Source organism: Sciurus vulgaris (genome assembly GCF_902686455.1).
Source record: "Sciurus vulgaris genome assembly, chromosome: 18".
Classification (NCBI taxonomy): Eukaryota; Metazoa; Chordata; class Mammalia; order Rodentia; family Sciuridae; genus Sciurus; species Sciurus vulgaris.
In genome coordinates this window covers 1,844,247-1,859,991 of record NC_136479.1, presented here as the reverse complement: position 1 = coordinate 1,859,991, position 15,745 = coordinate 1,844,247, and the positions used below count along the sequence as shown (strand labels likewise).

At 52.6% G+C, this 15,745-nt stretch overlaps 1 protein-coding gene across 2 annotated transcripts in view; it reads left to right on the top strand.

The window, feature by feature from the left end:
* Positions 1-15,745, top strand: part of ABCA3 (ATP binding cassette subfamily A member 3) — a 47,881-nt gene that overhangs the window by 22,122 nt on the left and 10,014 nt on the right. For both annotated transcript variants that reach the window (XM_079120291.1, XM_079120292.1), the window contains exons 10-20: positions 153-326; positions 2,554-2,735; positions 4,538-4,681; positions 5,099-5,228; positions 5,895-6,049; positions 6,458-6,613; positions 6,808-7,018; positions 7,956-8,106; positions 10,147-10,245; positions 13,731-13,917; positions 14,796-15,099. In XM_079120291.1, coding sequence (XP_078976417.1) covers positions 153-326; positions 2,554-2,735; positions 4,538-4,681; positions 5,099-5,228; positions 5,895-6,049; positions 6,458-6,613; positions 6,808-7,018; positions 7,956-8,106; positions 10,147-10,245; positions 13,731-13,917; positions 14,796-15,099 — 1,893 coding nt within the window. The remainder of the gene's footprint in view (positions 1-152; positions 327-2,553; positions 2,736-4,537; positions 4,682-5,098; positions 5,229-5,894; positions 6,050-6,457; positions 6,614-6,807; positions 7,019-7,955; positions 8,107-10,146; positions 10,246-13,730; positions 13,918-14,795; positions 15,100-15,745) is intronic.

Sequence of the window (15,745 nt, the reverse complement as noted above, 5' to 3'; positions counted from 1 at the left end):
GAGGGGCCCAGAGACCCCCGGCAGGGTGCCGTCCCAGCAGGAGGGGAGAGACGGTGAGCCCGCACTGGGCCTTGGCGGGCCTGGACTGGCCAGGAGCCCTGCAGCGGCGGAGCACCTGGCAAGTTTGCAAGCCTGTGCTCTCCTCTCCACAGCCAACATGGCAGCAGCCGTGGGTGGCTTCCTCTACTTCTTCACCTACATCCCCTACTTCTTTGTGGCTCCTCGGTACAACTGGATGACACTGACCCAGAAGCTCTTTTCCTGTCTCCTGTCCAACGTTGCCATGGCGATGGGAGCCCAGCTTATAGGGAAATTCGAAGCCAAAGGTGAGTATCAGCCTCATCACAAGCTGTTCTTGCTGCCCAGGGAGCATCTCGCCAGAAGAGCCCCCAGCAGTTAGACGAACCCCAGGCAACAAGCAGGCAGAGCAACACGCCCAGAGCCAGGGCTTCATGGCAGGCAGGCTGTGGGGTGTCTGTCCTTCCTGGTCTTCTGCATGTTGTTCTGGCTCTGCTGGCAGGAAGGAGCCATCTTCTACCTTCTGAAGGCTGCTGTGGCTCCTGTATGCTAGTCTCCTCGACTCTGTCCCATCTAGATGTTCTCTTGTAGAACACATGTTCTCATTTCCTCCAGCCACGTGTCTTGGTTTATTTGTGCTGCTATCACAGAATCCATGAGATTGGGTAATTTATAAAGAAGAGAAACTTTCCACTATTCTGGAAGCTGGAAGTCCAAGACTGAGGCACTGGCAGGTTTGGTGTCCAGTGAGGACCCAGTCTCTGCCTCCAGGATGGCACCTTGAGTGCTGTTCCTCACATGGCAAGAGAGCAAAAGAGTGAGGCCACTCCTGCAGGCTCTTTTGAGGACAGCATCAGTCCATTTCTGAGGGCCACCTGGGAACTATTTCTAACACATTAACTTTTGGGGACACATTCAATCCATGACCCTTTGTAATTCCTGGTTGTCATAGCTTCCAAAGCTCTGGAACATTCAGTGTTGATTCATCTTTAATTAGCATTTTTTTACTTCAGTTGGCAATGTCTTCCAGCACTTCAGCTTTTAAATATATATGTTGTTTATGTCTGATGGTGTGCTGTTAAAATGTAGACTTTGTAAATAAGCAGACCCTTCTAGGGCTCAAATACTTTTTAAGAGGTCATTTCTGGCCAGGATTGGTGGTGCATACCTATAATCTCAGTTACTGGGAAGTCTAAGGCAGGAGGCTTGCAAGTTTGAAGCCAGCCTGGGCGACTTAGTGAGACCCTTCTAAAAATAAAAATTTTAAAAAGCCCAGAGATGTAGCTCAGTGCTGCCGAGCATGTGCAAGGCCTTGGGTTCAATTCCTGGTACCACAAAATAAACAGCTAAGTAAATGGCCATTCTAAAGAGGAATCTAACTGTATGGCATCGCTTCCCCCCACACCACAAAGTTCTATACTGAATTTTTCTTAAAACAGGTAAGTCTCGAGCTGTTTGAAAGTGAGCATTCACCAGGGTTAGAGAGTAACCATTTCTGTCTGGGGCCCTGGCCAACAGTAGATGGTCAGAGACTCAGGTCCCCAGTCTGTACGATTGTAACGTGGGCTAATTGTGAACTCTACCAAACAGAGCTTCCTATGTGCCTGAGGCCTCTCAGGGTTTTTGTGTTTTTGTTTATTTGTTTCGGTATTAGGAATTGAACCCAGGTGGGCTAAGCCACTGAGTCACATCCCCAGCCCTTTTTATTTTTTTGAGGGGTGCGGGGGGTGGGCAGGCAGGACCAGGGATTGAACTCAGGGGTACTTGACCACTGAGCCACATCTTCAGCCCTATTTTCTATTTTATTTAGAGACAGGGTCTCACTGAGTTGCTTAAGCCTTGCTTTTGCCTCAGCCTCCCAAGCTGCTGGGATTACAAGTGTGCACCACTGTGCCTGGTGCCCCAGCCCTTTTAAAATTTTTTTTTATTTTGAGATAGGGTCTTGCTAAGTTGCTTAGGGCCTCACAAAGTTGCTGACCTCCAATTTGTTATCCTCCTGCCTCAGTCTCCCAAATCACTGGGATTACAGATGTGTGCCACCACACCCAGCAGGTCTTTCAGTTTTAAGACAGACTTAAATGCACCCTGGTTCACACTGGCCTTCCCCAGATGGTGTGTGTGTACGTGCATATGCATTTTTTAAAATATTTTTTAAGATGTTGATAGACCTTTATGTTATTCATTTACTTATATGTGGTGCTGAGGATTGAACCCCATGCCTCACACATGCTAGGCAAGTGCTCCACCACTGAGCCACACCCAGTCCCGCACATGCAGTTTCACACATCACCAGTCGAGCTCAAGCCCGGCTCATCTGCTCCTGAGCTTTCTTCTGGTGCTGTCACTTGCTGATCTTGTAACTTGCTGCTGTTGCCTGAAGCTTTGAGGGAAGTTATCAGATCTGTCAGGAAGCTGGGAAGGGAGGGGTCGCAGCAAGGACACAGACGAGCACGCACAACATGCCTTCTGGGCCCTGGAGTCCCGGGCTCTCCCTGCTTGCCCACTTTGGGGCCACTTTCCTGGTTTGTCCTCCAGGCACAGGCATCCAGTGGCGAGACCTCCTGAGTCCCGTCAATGTGGACGATGACTTCTGCTTTGGGCAAGTGCTGGGGATGCTGCTGCTGGACTCTGTGCTCTATGGCCTAGTGACCTGGTATGTGGAGGCCGTCTTCCCTGGCCAGTTCGGTGTGCCCCAGCCCTGGTACTTCTTCCTCATGGTGAGTGCTGATGCCCCTGCCCTTCGAGTGGCCACCTCTGTAGGGGGTGGAGATGTCCCTGGCATGGGATAGAGAACCTGCCCTGCGGGTGGTGAGCTACAGGTTGTGAGGGCCCTTGGGATTGGTTCAGAGCAAAGGGAAGGCTCACCCGACCAGGGTCTGAGCTGAGGAGGCTCCGAGCCGCCCATCCAGGGACCAGTGCAGACTCTGCTGCCCCAGGCCTCCACTCGCCTTCACCTGTCTCCTGACTCATAAAAGATACTGTTTTAGGTTTTCTGCCTACAAAATGTGCAGCCTTGGGGGCTGGGGTTGTGGCTCAGTGGCAAAGAGCTTGCCTTGCCACTGTGAGGCACTGGGTTCCTTCCTCAGCACCACATGAAAATAAATTTTAAAAATAAAGATATTTTAAAAATATATCCGCAGCTTTTTGTAAAAATGATCACACCAAGGTACATGTAGCCCTTTCCACTGTGCGACACTGGCTGTGGCTCTTCAGGCTTGTTCTCTGCCCATATTGTCATGGGGCACATGCGGAGGAGCCTGTGATATAGCTACATTTGCTTCATGACAGTAGGTCACATTTAAAAGTACATGGAACTTGCTTTTTTTTTAACCTGACAGCATATCTTGATATCTTAAACACATATACTTGTGTGTCTGCTTATACATATAGCTTTAGATCTTTTTTTTTTTTTTTTTTTTTTCCAGGGATTGAACACAAGGGCACTTAACCACTGAGCCACATCCCCAGCCCTTTTTATATTTTATTTAGAGACAGGGTCTTACTAAATTGCTGAGGCTGGTTTTGAGGCTGGTTTTGAACTTGCCTCAGCCTTCCAAGCTGCTGGGATCACATGCTTGTGATGCACCACCGCACCCGGAAGCTCTAGATCTTTACACACACTTACAAGTTTTGTTTGTTACAAATGCTCAGATGCTTGAACGTAGACCTTTCTATGAGTCCACCCATAATAACTACATAGGACCCCAGCATGTGGCTCTGCCACCACACACTTAACCAGCTCCCACGAATGGTTAGTTAGGGGACTTCTTTCTGCATTCTTTGGTTCAGTGTTCACCAAGCATCCACTACTGTATCCCATCAAATCTAAGGTGACATGGGTGGGTAGAAGCAACTGTCACTTCACCTATCACCATGGAAGAGGAACGTCACCCTGACACTCTGGCCTTGTGTCATGAGATGCAGTTTGATTTCACTTTAGGTACATGAAAAGTGTCCCTTAGTATCAGTGGGTTGTGGCATTTCTGGGGATTCACTGGGAACAGCGCTGCAGGCTGACAAGTCGCCACTCCTAGGCTCACCCTGCGCATTGGCTTGCTGGCATGAGGCTTCCCCAGAGCGGAGCACTCTAGGGCTGTGTCCCTGCTGAGCCCCCACGCAGAGCCGAGAGAAGGGGACTCTCCCGGCTGTTCATGTGGCTGAGCTCGTGGGTGACTGGGCCAGGGAGCGGTCTCTCTGGGCCTGCTGGGCTGCAGCCTTCCACAGCTCCTTCATGCTGGGCTCTGTTGTGGGTAAGCTCCTTTTCCTTTCTCCCTTCTGAGTTGGCATTCGTGGCAAGCCTGTGAATTGCTGCCGGGCAGGTTAGGCTCTGAGGCTCCGAGCTTCCCTGGGGATCACTGAGTCAGGAGCTCCCCCATCCCTGCCACAGCCATGTCCCCTGGAAGGTTAAGACTTAGGTCACATTGCCACGTGTGTTTAGTGTCTCCTGGAGGTTACTTGATAGGTCACAAACAAAAGGAATGGCCACGGACAACACTGACACTGTCTGCCTCCACCCCAGCCCTCCTACTGGGGTGGGAGCCCGAGGTCGGTCGCCGGGAAGGAAGACGATGACAGTGACCCTGAGAAAGCTCTCAGCACCGAGTACTTCGAGGCCGAGCCAGAGGACCTGGTGGCAGGGATCAAGATCAAGCATCTGTCCAAGGTGCCACCTCCCTGTGGGGACAGAGCAGGGCAATGTGGGGGCAGGTTAGTCGCAGCAGGGGAGGAGGGCAGGGGTCCCTCAGCTGCTCCTGACCACTCTCCAGGTCACAGACCACCCCTCCCTATTGGAGTCAGTCCCAGCATGGGGTCAAACTCAGGGTGACTTCAGCAAAGTCCTGGTTGGGTCCTTGCCAGCACCCCAGTGTGTGCTCTGCCTCCGCATCCAGGCTGGCGTGGCCTCTGGACCTCCTAACAGAAGAGACACCCAGGGGGACACGTCAGGGGTGGGGCAGGGGGACTTCATTCTCACACTACTGGTGCCGACTTTGGAGTCTTGAGACCCTGGGGCTGCATTCCAAAGGGAGAGGGAGGCCCTGAGGGCCACAGGAAGTCCTGAGCAGCCCTCTGCAAATCCCAGGTTTTCCAAGTGGGGAATAAGGACAAGGCAGCCGTCAGGGACCTGAGCCTGAACCTGTATGAGGGGCAGATCACCGTCCTGCTGGGCCATAATGGTGCAGGGAAGACCACCGCGCTTTCCATGCTCACAGGTGAGGGGCAGCTGCATGCCACCTGCAGCCAGCAGGCCCTCCCGCAGCACCGCCCGTGCCAGCCCTCCTCCCTCGTGCAGCCTTCAGTCCTGCCCCAGCCACAGGGAATCCCAGCAGTCCTCAGCCCACAGTGATGTGGGGGAGCCAACCAGTCGCCCCTGACTTCCTCTCAGCCTGTCCATGAATGCCCGAGCCTCGTGGGAACAGTGAAACAAGGCTTCTTCTCAAGTCACACAGGAGTGGGTGCACCCCATACCATTCTATTCCAAGCCTGCCCTGAAAGGCCACCCTGGTGTATATGCCCAACCTGGGGTTTCTCTTTATCCTCTCTGAGCACCCAGGTGCCTGTCAGAAGCACAGGCAGACTCTGGGGCAGGGTCTTGTGGGAGCGAGCGACTTGGCACTACCCGCACTTGTGCACGCAGGTGTGTTTCTCATCCCTGACAAGCTTCAGCGCCCTGTATCAGGGCCACGTCCCCATCCCTCCTTTCTCTCGCTGCCCAGCCAGATTCAGCCCACCACGGTGGGGAGCGGGCATTCCTCTCACAGGGACAGGGTCCTTTGTAAACTGGAGGGAACAGGCGACGAAGGTGGAGGGGCCATCACACCTCACACTGATGAGCGCCATTTCCATGCTGAATTTTGGTGGTCTTTGACTGGCCCCAGGACTCTTCCCGCCTACCAGTGGACGTGCGTATATCAGTGGGTATGAAATTTCCCAAGACATGGTTCAGATCCGGAAGAGCTTGGGCCTGTGTCCCCAGCACGACATTCTTTTTGACAACCTGACGGTGGCAGAACATCTCTACTTCTATGCACAGGTGAGCCTGTGGGTGATGGACGGGTGGGTGCTGTTTGCTCTGCTGCTGACCTGTGGATGGGTTCCCACCTCTCTGAATGTGCTGCTAGTCTCCTGGCAAGGCGAAGTCTGTTTCCAGGAGCTGTTCTCTAAAAACCAGAGTAAGGGCTGGGGCTGGGGCTCAGTGGTAGGGCACTCGCCTAGCATGTGTGAGGAACTGGGTTTGATTCTCAGCACCATATATAAATAAATAAAAATAAAGGTTCCTCAACAACTAAAATAAAAAAAAATAAAAAAAATAAAAAAACAGTAAGGCAGTGGGCAAGCAGAGCCCTACAACTGCAGGAGATGTGTCCAGACAGGGAGCTTGCTGGACAGGGTCAGGTCCCTTCTGCAGCGCTGGTCTCACCTCCTGCCCCTGCCCTTTCAGCTGAAAGGCCTGTCTCAGCAGAAGTGCCCTGAAGAAGTCAAGCAGATGCTGCACATCCTCAATCTGGAGGACAAGCGCAACTTGCGGTGCAGGTTCCTGAGTGGGGGCATGAAGCGCAAGCTGTCCGTCGGCATCGCCCTCATAGCGGGCTCTAAGGTATGGGGCACTGGGGCCCAGCCTCCACCTGACACGGTGGACAGACACAGGCAGCAGGCCCAAAGGCCTCAGGCTCTAGAACTCAAGCCAGCTCTGCAAATCCCTTGACTCCAGCCCTGGGGTCCCACAACACAGCCACCTTGGACCTGGGATGTGGCTCTCCCATCGTCACCAGGTTGTACCCCTGTCCCCAGGTGCTGATGCTGGACGAGCCCACATCAGGCATGGACGCCATCTCCAGGAGGGCCATCTGGGACCTTCTTCAGCAGCAGAAGAGTGACCGCACCATCCTGCTGACCACCCACTTCATGGATGAGGCTGACCTGCTGGGGGACCGCATCGCCATCATGGCCAAGGGGGAGCTGCAGTGCTGTGGGTCATCGCTATTCCTCAAGCAGAAATATGGTGAGCAGCGAGCGGTAGCCCAGTCTCAGTCCAGGATGGGTGAACACAACTGTCTGCTGGGCTGAGAGGCACTGCCCACTGTTAGCCTTTGGGAAGGGCCCTGAGACCAGCAGAGAGAGGCCTCCTCTAGACCTCTGTCCCCCCGAGTGGAGAGGCCTACAAGAATGAGGGAGGAGAGTGGGCAGAATGCCTTGAGCAGCTGGGCTCCCGTCCACCTACGAGTAGGACTCCAGGGGTGCAGCCTGTTGACTGAGATTGCACTTCCCAACAAGGGCATGGCTTGTGGCCTGGCCCAGACCAGTGGGTGTTGCAGGGTGAGTGTGGCTCCCTTCTCAAGGTCGCCCCCTGGTCCAAGATGGCGCTGTGTCCAGTCTCCCCCACACCAGCACACAAAGGCAACCTCCCCTCAGTTCACACCTCACCTCTACTGGTCTCCTATGGCCAGCACACAGCCCTATGTGGCTAGCACAAGGGAGGCTAGAGTGGACACCTTCAACCTGGGTGGCAGCGTACTCAGCAAAGATACAGGGGTTTCCTTTCCAAGAAAGGGTGCAGGTCTTGGGGAACACGAAGCCATTTCTGTTTCCTGTGAGCCTTGTAGGAACATTCTAAACAAATTCCATAAAACAGATGCCCTCTGATGCCCAGACTCTTGCTCAGGTGGATTCCCTGCCTTGGGCTGTACCCTCAGGAAGACTTTGGCTTCCAGCAGGTGCTCCTGGATGTACACAGCATCCCAGGTCCCTCTGTGACTTCCCAGCAAGGGTGTGGGAGGCAAGACCCCAGGACAGCAGAGGGGAGCCTGGAGCCAGTTGCCTCTGACTCTCAAGCCCCTTTCCCATGAGCTTGCCTGGCATGAGCCTAAGAGTTCACAGCAAGGGTAGGAAGAGAAGTCCAGGGACAGTCACAGATCTCACACTCACCTCATGTGTTCCAGGTGCTGGCTACCACATGACACTGGTAAGGGAGCCGCACTGCAACCCCGAAGGCATCTCCCAGCTGGTGCAGCACCATGTCCCCAACGCCACACTGGAAAGCAGTGTTGGGGCCGAGCTGTCCTTTATACTTCCCAAGGAGAGCACACACAGGTATGTATCCTAGAAAGGGAGCATGTGGTGTGCCTCTCAGAGGAAGTACATAGGTCTAGAGCTAAGAGGGGGGACCATGAGCCAGGGCGCTCCATGCTCAGAGTCGCCCACCCACCCTCTCTTGTTCAGCCAGTGGGCATCTCCCAGCCCCTGGCCTGTGGACAGTCAGCCCATGCAGAACCTGCTTCTCTGCACATCAGGTGCCAGGCCTCCTGGGTGGAGCTGAGGAGGAAGCGCTGCTCAGTGCCTGCCTCCTGTTCATACCCAGCCAGTGGCTCCTTCCTCACTGGGGGTTCAACGTGTGCAGCCGCAGCAGCACTCAGATACATCGTGGTGCTGAGAACATGCATTTGCACACAAGTTACAAATGTACATGACTTCTCCATCTCAGAATATAAGGCCTGGGCACCTGCCATGGCACTGTCACTGAGGCAGAGCTACCTGGGCCAGAGGAGAAAGCCAAACTCTTCATTCACACTTGAACTCTGGAATGCGTGGGTGGGTGGTAGGTAGGTAGGTTTTTTGTCATTGGGACATAGAATTTATGGTACCCTTAGTCAAAGATGTCTTTGTTAACTTGGAAAGTGAATGATTACTTCATCAGTACAGTTTGGCAGAGAAAATGCAGGAGCAACAGGATGTAGTTCAGCCAAGGACCTTGATAAGAAAAAGGTCTGGAATTGTCCCTGGGGGGCTGAGCCCACAGGTTTCAAGGCTGAACAGTTCCCCTTTCTTTTACCCTCTGGGATCTGCAGGCTAGCATGAGAGGGTTTTCTTCTACAGCTGGATTTACCCTCATGCCACAGGGTCTCACAAAGGCCAGGGGAGGCCTGCAGGAGGGCTCTGCATAGGTGGGTGGGCTGGTCAGTAGAAGAGTGAACAGGGGTCCAAGGGACTCCTTGCCTCAGCAGGTATCACAGGTCTAAGGGCACCAGCCTAAGCCACCTACACTGAGCAAAAGACTTCTTTGAATAATGTCTGCACAGAATGGACGCAAGGGTATGTGGCTACACGTTCTATTCAACTGCCACTTTTGCTGACTTACCCTCCCCAGCACCCCTGCTGCCATCTTGTGACCTGGGCAGGATTCATATCTTTTTTGAAAAATAAAGGATATACATTTTTTAATTGGTTGTTGATGAACCTTTATTTATTTATCTTTATGTGGTGCTGAGAATCAAACCCAATGCCTCATGCATGCTAGGCAAGTGCTCTACCACTGAGCCCCATCCCCACCCCAGGATTTATATCTTGTGTGTGTGGTTTGGGGGCTTGAACTCAGGGTTTCATGCATGTGAGACAAGCACTCTTCCACTGAGCACATCTCCAGCCCAAAGTTTATATCTTAAAAGTACATTGAATCATACTATGTCTGATAAAGTAATGTGAGTTGTTTTGGGCTGTACTGGGGATGGACCCCAAGGCCTCACACATGCTGGGCAAGTACTCCACGACTGAGCTGCACCTGGGTAATTTGCTTTTATAGCTGCATGACTCAGGTACCTCATAATTTAACTCTGCTTCATTATCATGCACTCATGTTTTTCTCCAAAATATATTCTAATAAACATCTTCCTAGAAAACACCTTGCCAAGATCGCCAGTGATTGTCTCGGTAGGGGAGTTATTACCGGTTTCCTTCTGGAAAGAGAGTTCAGCTTGGCTTCCCAGCAGCAGGACAGGAGAGTGTGTTTTGTGTCACGGACGCTTGCACTTGTGTTTTCTTTGTGGTGCTGGGGCTGGAACCCAGGGTCTCTAGCAGGCTTGGCACATGCTCTACCACTGAGCTGCGTCCCAGCCTTACAGCTGCAGCTTTGAGTAGAATTTTTTTCCCGATATTTGTGTGTTGAATGAATAAAGAAGCACATAACCAACTCAAAAGCCTTTCTGGGGCTCCTACCAGCGGCGGTGGAATGTTTCTGGCCAGGGGGCCTTAAGAATGGCCTTGGTGGGTGCCCAATCAAACATGGAGGCCATATTTAGGAAAGAATTGCCTAGGAAGCCTCTGAGAAGCTCCTCATCACTCTGGGTCTTTTTTCAGATTTGAAAGTCTTTTCGCTAAGCTGGAAAATAAGCAGAAGGAATTGGGCATCGCCAGCTTTGGGGCCTCTGTCACCACCATGGAGGAAGTCTTCCTTCGGTCAGTAAGCACTTGCTGCAGGTCTTGCACTGGAGTGATTTTGCTAAAGGACCTCCATAAGGCAGTCAGTTTGCTTCTGCTCTGGAGTCTGGGTCCTGAGTCGGGATGTGACAGATATCAACTGAAGCAGGGAAACTGCAGCTGGTTCTGCAAGAGCTGTTTGAACTTCTCCAGGGTCTCTCTCAGGAGGCTACCCACATGGGGTCAGGGGTAAGGGAAGTGTGAGGCTGCTGAGCTCTTGTGGCTCCGTCATCCTCTGGGATGCCTGGGTCTGCAAGGAGCACATGGGGTTTAGCTTTCAGACCCTCAGAACTGGGAGTGAGCAGGAAACCACTGAAATTTATCAGATGTTTGATTGATTGATTGATTGATTGACAGGGTTTTACTAAATTGCCCAGGCTGACCTCAGACTCCTGCCTTGGCCTCCCAAGTAACTGGGATTACAGATGTGCACTTCCATGCCTAACTTATCAGACTTTTCTTGAATGCTTGTTTGACAGATATAATACTAAAAACTCAAAATAAAAATACATGTAAGATCTGTTTTCCTCCTTGAGAAGCCTGTGGCCCAGAGGAGGCAACAGAATAATTGACCATAAATTGAGGCCACATGAGAAATGCTCTGTGAACATCTCTACTGGGGAGGGGGGCAGCAAGAAAGGTCAGTATGGCCTCAGGGAAACCAGTGCAGAGAGGAGACTCAGGAAACTGCAGCCAGGAGCAGACTTCTGAATCGGGGCAGGTGACGGGGAAGGAAGGGAGAGGCTGCTCACATACCTGAGTCCAGCACAGGACACAGCAGAGCAACTCTCCACAGGTATTGGTTGATAAAGAAACTACAGGCCAGCCTGGCACTGGCTGCACCTGGAGGTCAGGGCCTGGGCGACTCTCAGCAACCACTTGTCTCTGCATTCCTTTCTGGTCAAATTCACTCTGTCCCCTTGTTCATGTTCAACACATGACCCCAACTGCCTCCAGCCATGTCCTCATGCCTCAGTTCCAGTCCCCCACCCCTGACAGTGGTCTCTCTGAGCTCCTAGTCTCAGGAGGCTCTGCCCAGCCTGCCCAGGATCCTCTGGTAGTCAGAGAGGCAAGCAGGCCACCCAGCAGCTCAGATGGTTGGTGTGAAGGTTTCCTTTCAAAAGGAACACTAAAGAGGAGGCCGCAGGTGTCTCTGGATTGAATCTGTGATAGGAGTCTTGAAAGACAAATGGACCTGGGACAATCCATGCTGGGGAGGGGCCTTTCCAGCAGAACTGAGTCCAAGGCCTAAGGGCAAGCCTGGGAGAAGGAAGCAGGTGGGCAGGTCCATGTGTAGGTTTCCAGAGGGTGGCAGAGATAAGCTTGCATAGGCCACACCAGACAGCATCTCTTGCCAGGAAGAGTGGCGCACACCTGTAATTCCAGTAGCTTGGGAGGCTGAGGCAGGAGGGTCACAAGTTCAAAGCCAGCCTCAGCAATGTAGCAAGACCCTAAGTAACTTAATGAGATTCCCCAGTCTAAAATCAAAAAATAAAAATAGGCTGGGAATGTGGCTCAATGGTTAAGCACTCCTCCCCTGTACCAAAAAAAAAAAAAGTATCTTTTGTGCTCAGCAGCTTCGGTTGTATTTCCTGATCCACCAAAAGCTGCCATAGGGTTTGTTTTTAAATAACAGTTTTACTGAAATATGATTTACATAATATTTTAAAAGTCTACATTTTTGACTTTTACTGTAATCACAGTTTTGCAGTCATCACTATAATCAACTTTAAAACACTTTTATCATCCTCTACCCCCCCAAAAAAATCCATATCTATTAGCAGTTGCTCTGCCCTCCTACCCCCAGAAAACACAGTTCTGTCTTCTGTCTCTCTGGGTTGTCTGTTATGGCCTTTTCATATAAATCTCACCACACAGCATGTGGCTTTACGTCTCTCAGTTTGCACATTGCTTCAAGATCCGTCCATGCTATGGCATGGGTCAGAACATCACTCCCTTTGTTGGTAAACAAAACTCCATTGGCAGTCACTGCTAGACATCCACAGCCAGAGGACGGGGGGTAAATACAGGGGAAGATGGGAGAAATTGGCAGGGCTTCTAAAGCAGCTCACCTAAGATGGAAAGCTAGGTAGAGGATCCCTTGGGCCAAGGCATAGAGGCATAAGGGACATTGTTGGTCAGATCCCAGGGCCTCTGCCACCTGCAGACATCAGACTACATTTTGTTGGCCTATTTGCCCAGTGAGGGACATGTAGGTTGTTTCTGCCTCTTTGACTTTAGGAATCATGCTGCTGTGAACATTTTGTGCACAAGTTAATGTTCATACTCCTCATGGGAATATACCTAGGAGTGGATCATGTGGCAACCACGTTCAGTCTTCTGTCCCTCCATCCTGACAGGGTCCATCCTCATTCAGAGTGCTATGTCAGAAGCACTGAACGGCAGAGCGCCCCACCAGCTTCTTTAGCTTGTCCATCCATTCATTCATTCCTGTGCTCATTCAGCCTTTCATCTGTACCCAGCTGAGCAAGGCCCAGGCAAGAGAGAAAACAGGCAGGTCCTGGCTCCTGAGAAATGCCCAGGCTCATGGGGAGACTGACCAGAGTCATTCCGAGACCGTCATTCCAGACATCCTAGCTAGGTCCTATTAGGGACAGTGTCCTGAAAGCACTGCTGCCAAGGATCCCGAGAGCTGGATTGGGGGCTCTCAGGCTCCAGCATGGCCCAGCACAGCCTGAGCTAGGCACCTGCCAGCCTTGCTGCCCACCCTCCGTCCACCCATGCCTGTCCTGGGGTTGGTCCTCCTAGAGCACAGTTGTCTGTCTCCCAGTCTTCCTGGGCAGTGAGTGCCCCTGGCTGCCTTGCCACGGTCCAGTGCTGGCTGTGCAATGAGCTCTCCCCAGGGCCACTGTCGCTCCCTGAGCCCCTTCTGTTCCTCTTGAAAACCCTGGTTATAAATGCTAACTGGGCAGTCACAGCGGCACACACTTGTAATCCTGGCAGGTCAGAGGCCTAGAGCAGGATGATCTCGAGTTCAAGGCCAGTCTGGGCAACTTAGTGACACCCTATATTTTAAAAAAGAAAATTGTTTTTTAAGGGCCGCAAGCATATCTTAGTGGTAGAGTGCCCCGCGTTCAATACCCAGTGCTCCAATCAAGCAATCAATACATACATACATACAAACTAATTAAATAAATAAATGCTAACTCTGGGCAGTGACGTTGGAGAACAAGGCCTTGTGGGCAGGGGCCCTCTTCTGCTGCATACAGACGATGGTCTGCAGGTATTCTGATAAATTAGTGAATGAATCCCAGAGGTACATGCAATGATGGGCAGATGAATAATGAATGAATCGATGAATGAGCAAATGAATCAGTGGGGTTGTTTTGCCTCAGGGCCTCTGACAGTGGCCCTCTTTCTGTGGCTCCTCCTCAGTGGAACAGTAGCTTTTCTCCCCTACCCTAAGGCTGGACTGTGACCCAGGCCCGTGTGTTCTGGCACAGGGTTGGTAAGCTGGTGGACACCAGCATGGACATCCAAGCCATCCAGCTCCCTGCCCTGCAATACCAGCACGAGAGGCGGGCGAGCGACTGGGCTGTGGACAGCAATCTGAGTGGGGTGATGGACCCAACTGATGGCATTGGCGCCCTGATCGAGGAGGAGCACACCGTGGTCAAGCTCAACACTGGGGTAGGCGCTCCGGGCTGGGGCCATGCACCAGCCAGCATGGGACAGACAGGAGTCCTCTGAGTCCCTTGTTAGGGTCATTGTCACAGAAGAGTCCACAAGGCAGGCATAGGCTTCGTCAAGGCCAGTGGAAGACAGAGGGCAGATCACGGTTTGGCAAGGAGAAGGGCAACTGGGAGCATTTTAATGGAGCAATTGAAACGTTTTAATGTTCTAATGTAGGCACTTACAGATAAGACGGAGTATTTGCTTAAAATGTCAACAGTGCCCTGTGCCCAGCCAGCTCTGTGCTGACCTGGCTTTACAGCAACCTGATGAGGTGGAGGGCAGCCCTGTTCTCATTTTACAGACAGGAAACCAAGGACTGGGCCAAGTTAAATGGCTCTCGTGTGGATTGCGAGGGCCTGGGCCTGGGTGGCCTGACTCCAAGGCCCAAGGCTCTTTGCACTTAGACAGCCTAAAAAGGTCGTAGGGAATAAGGGCAGGTAGTGGGGGAGGCAGGTGAGGTTGTCTGCTTACCCATGAGCTGCACCAGGTCCTCCTTCCCAGTGATGCCTCCAGCAAGGGATGGGAGGAAGGCAAGGTCCCAGGCCTGTTCCCAGTGCCCTGGATGAAACAGTGTCTCCCACGCCTTCTGGCTGTGCCGGGCCCCTGAGAGCCTGAGTGTGGAACCGTCAGAACGCACACCTGTGCCCTCCCACACTTTACTGAGCTCCACCTGTGGCCCTAGGACACCCAGGTCACTCCTGTAGGGTCACCTGAAGGTATTTCAGTGGAAGGCCCCTAGGTGGGTGCCACATCAGGGCGGTGCCACCGTGGGCCAGCTGGATCAGACTCCAGCTCTAGGCAGAGCCCACATCACCTGAATCCCTCTGCCGTAGCTTGCCCTCCACTGCCAGCAGTTCTGGGCCATGTTCCTGAAAAAGGCTGCATACAGCTGGCGGGAGTGGAAGATGGTAGCGGCCCAGGTCCTGGTCCCCCTGACCTGTGTCACCCTAGCCCTCTTGGCCATCAACTACTCCTCCGAGGTCTTCGACGACCCCATCCTGAAGCTGAGCTTGAGTGAATATGGCAGAACTGTGGTGCCCTTCTCAGTTCCGGGTACCTCTCAACTGGATCAGCAGCTGTCGGAGCTCCTGAGAGACATGCTGCAGGCTGAGAGGCAGGAGCCCCGCGAGGTGCTAGGTAAGGGTGGCAGGGGCTCAGTGGTGCCAGCAGAGATTAACTTCTGACTGCAGCAGTGCCAACATCTGTTGTAAATGGTCCTTTGCTGACCTGTGCCCTGCAGGATATCTGGCAGTCTCCCCGACATTGCCCCCAACCCCATCATGACAATCAGGAATGCCTTCAGATATTACAGATGTCTTGTGGGCAGGAGATCATGGCCCTGCGGCAGAGCAAGTGCCCTAGGGACACCAGAGACATAGGCACCTTGTTAGGTCCTGGTCAGGTAACCAAGTTCTGCAGCTGTTTTTCAGGGCCATTCACAAATGAAATGCAAAACCATTTTGAGTTTCTAGTATGTATACCTGGGTGTCACCCCAGGCTTAAAACAGCCATGCTCTGGTTAAACAGAACGTGCTGGAAGGTTTTCTCATTTTATCACTCCCTCCCACATCCTGATCAGTAGTACTGAGGTTCAGTAGACGGAGTCATGACAAAATCTTGGTAGAAACAAGATCCTTCTTAGAAGGCTGATAGTGTCAGCCCCCAGGAGTGAGCAGCAATGTGGGAGCACAGCTGGCAGGGAGGAGCCCCCACAGCCCAGTTCCCAGCTCAGTGGTGCCCAGGGGTGGACCCCCTGCCTGTCCCTGCCCTGCATCTCCTGACA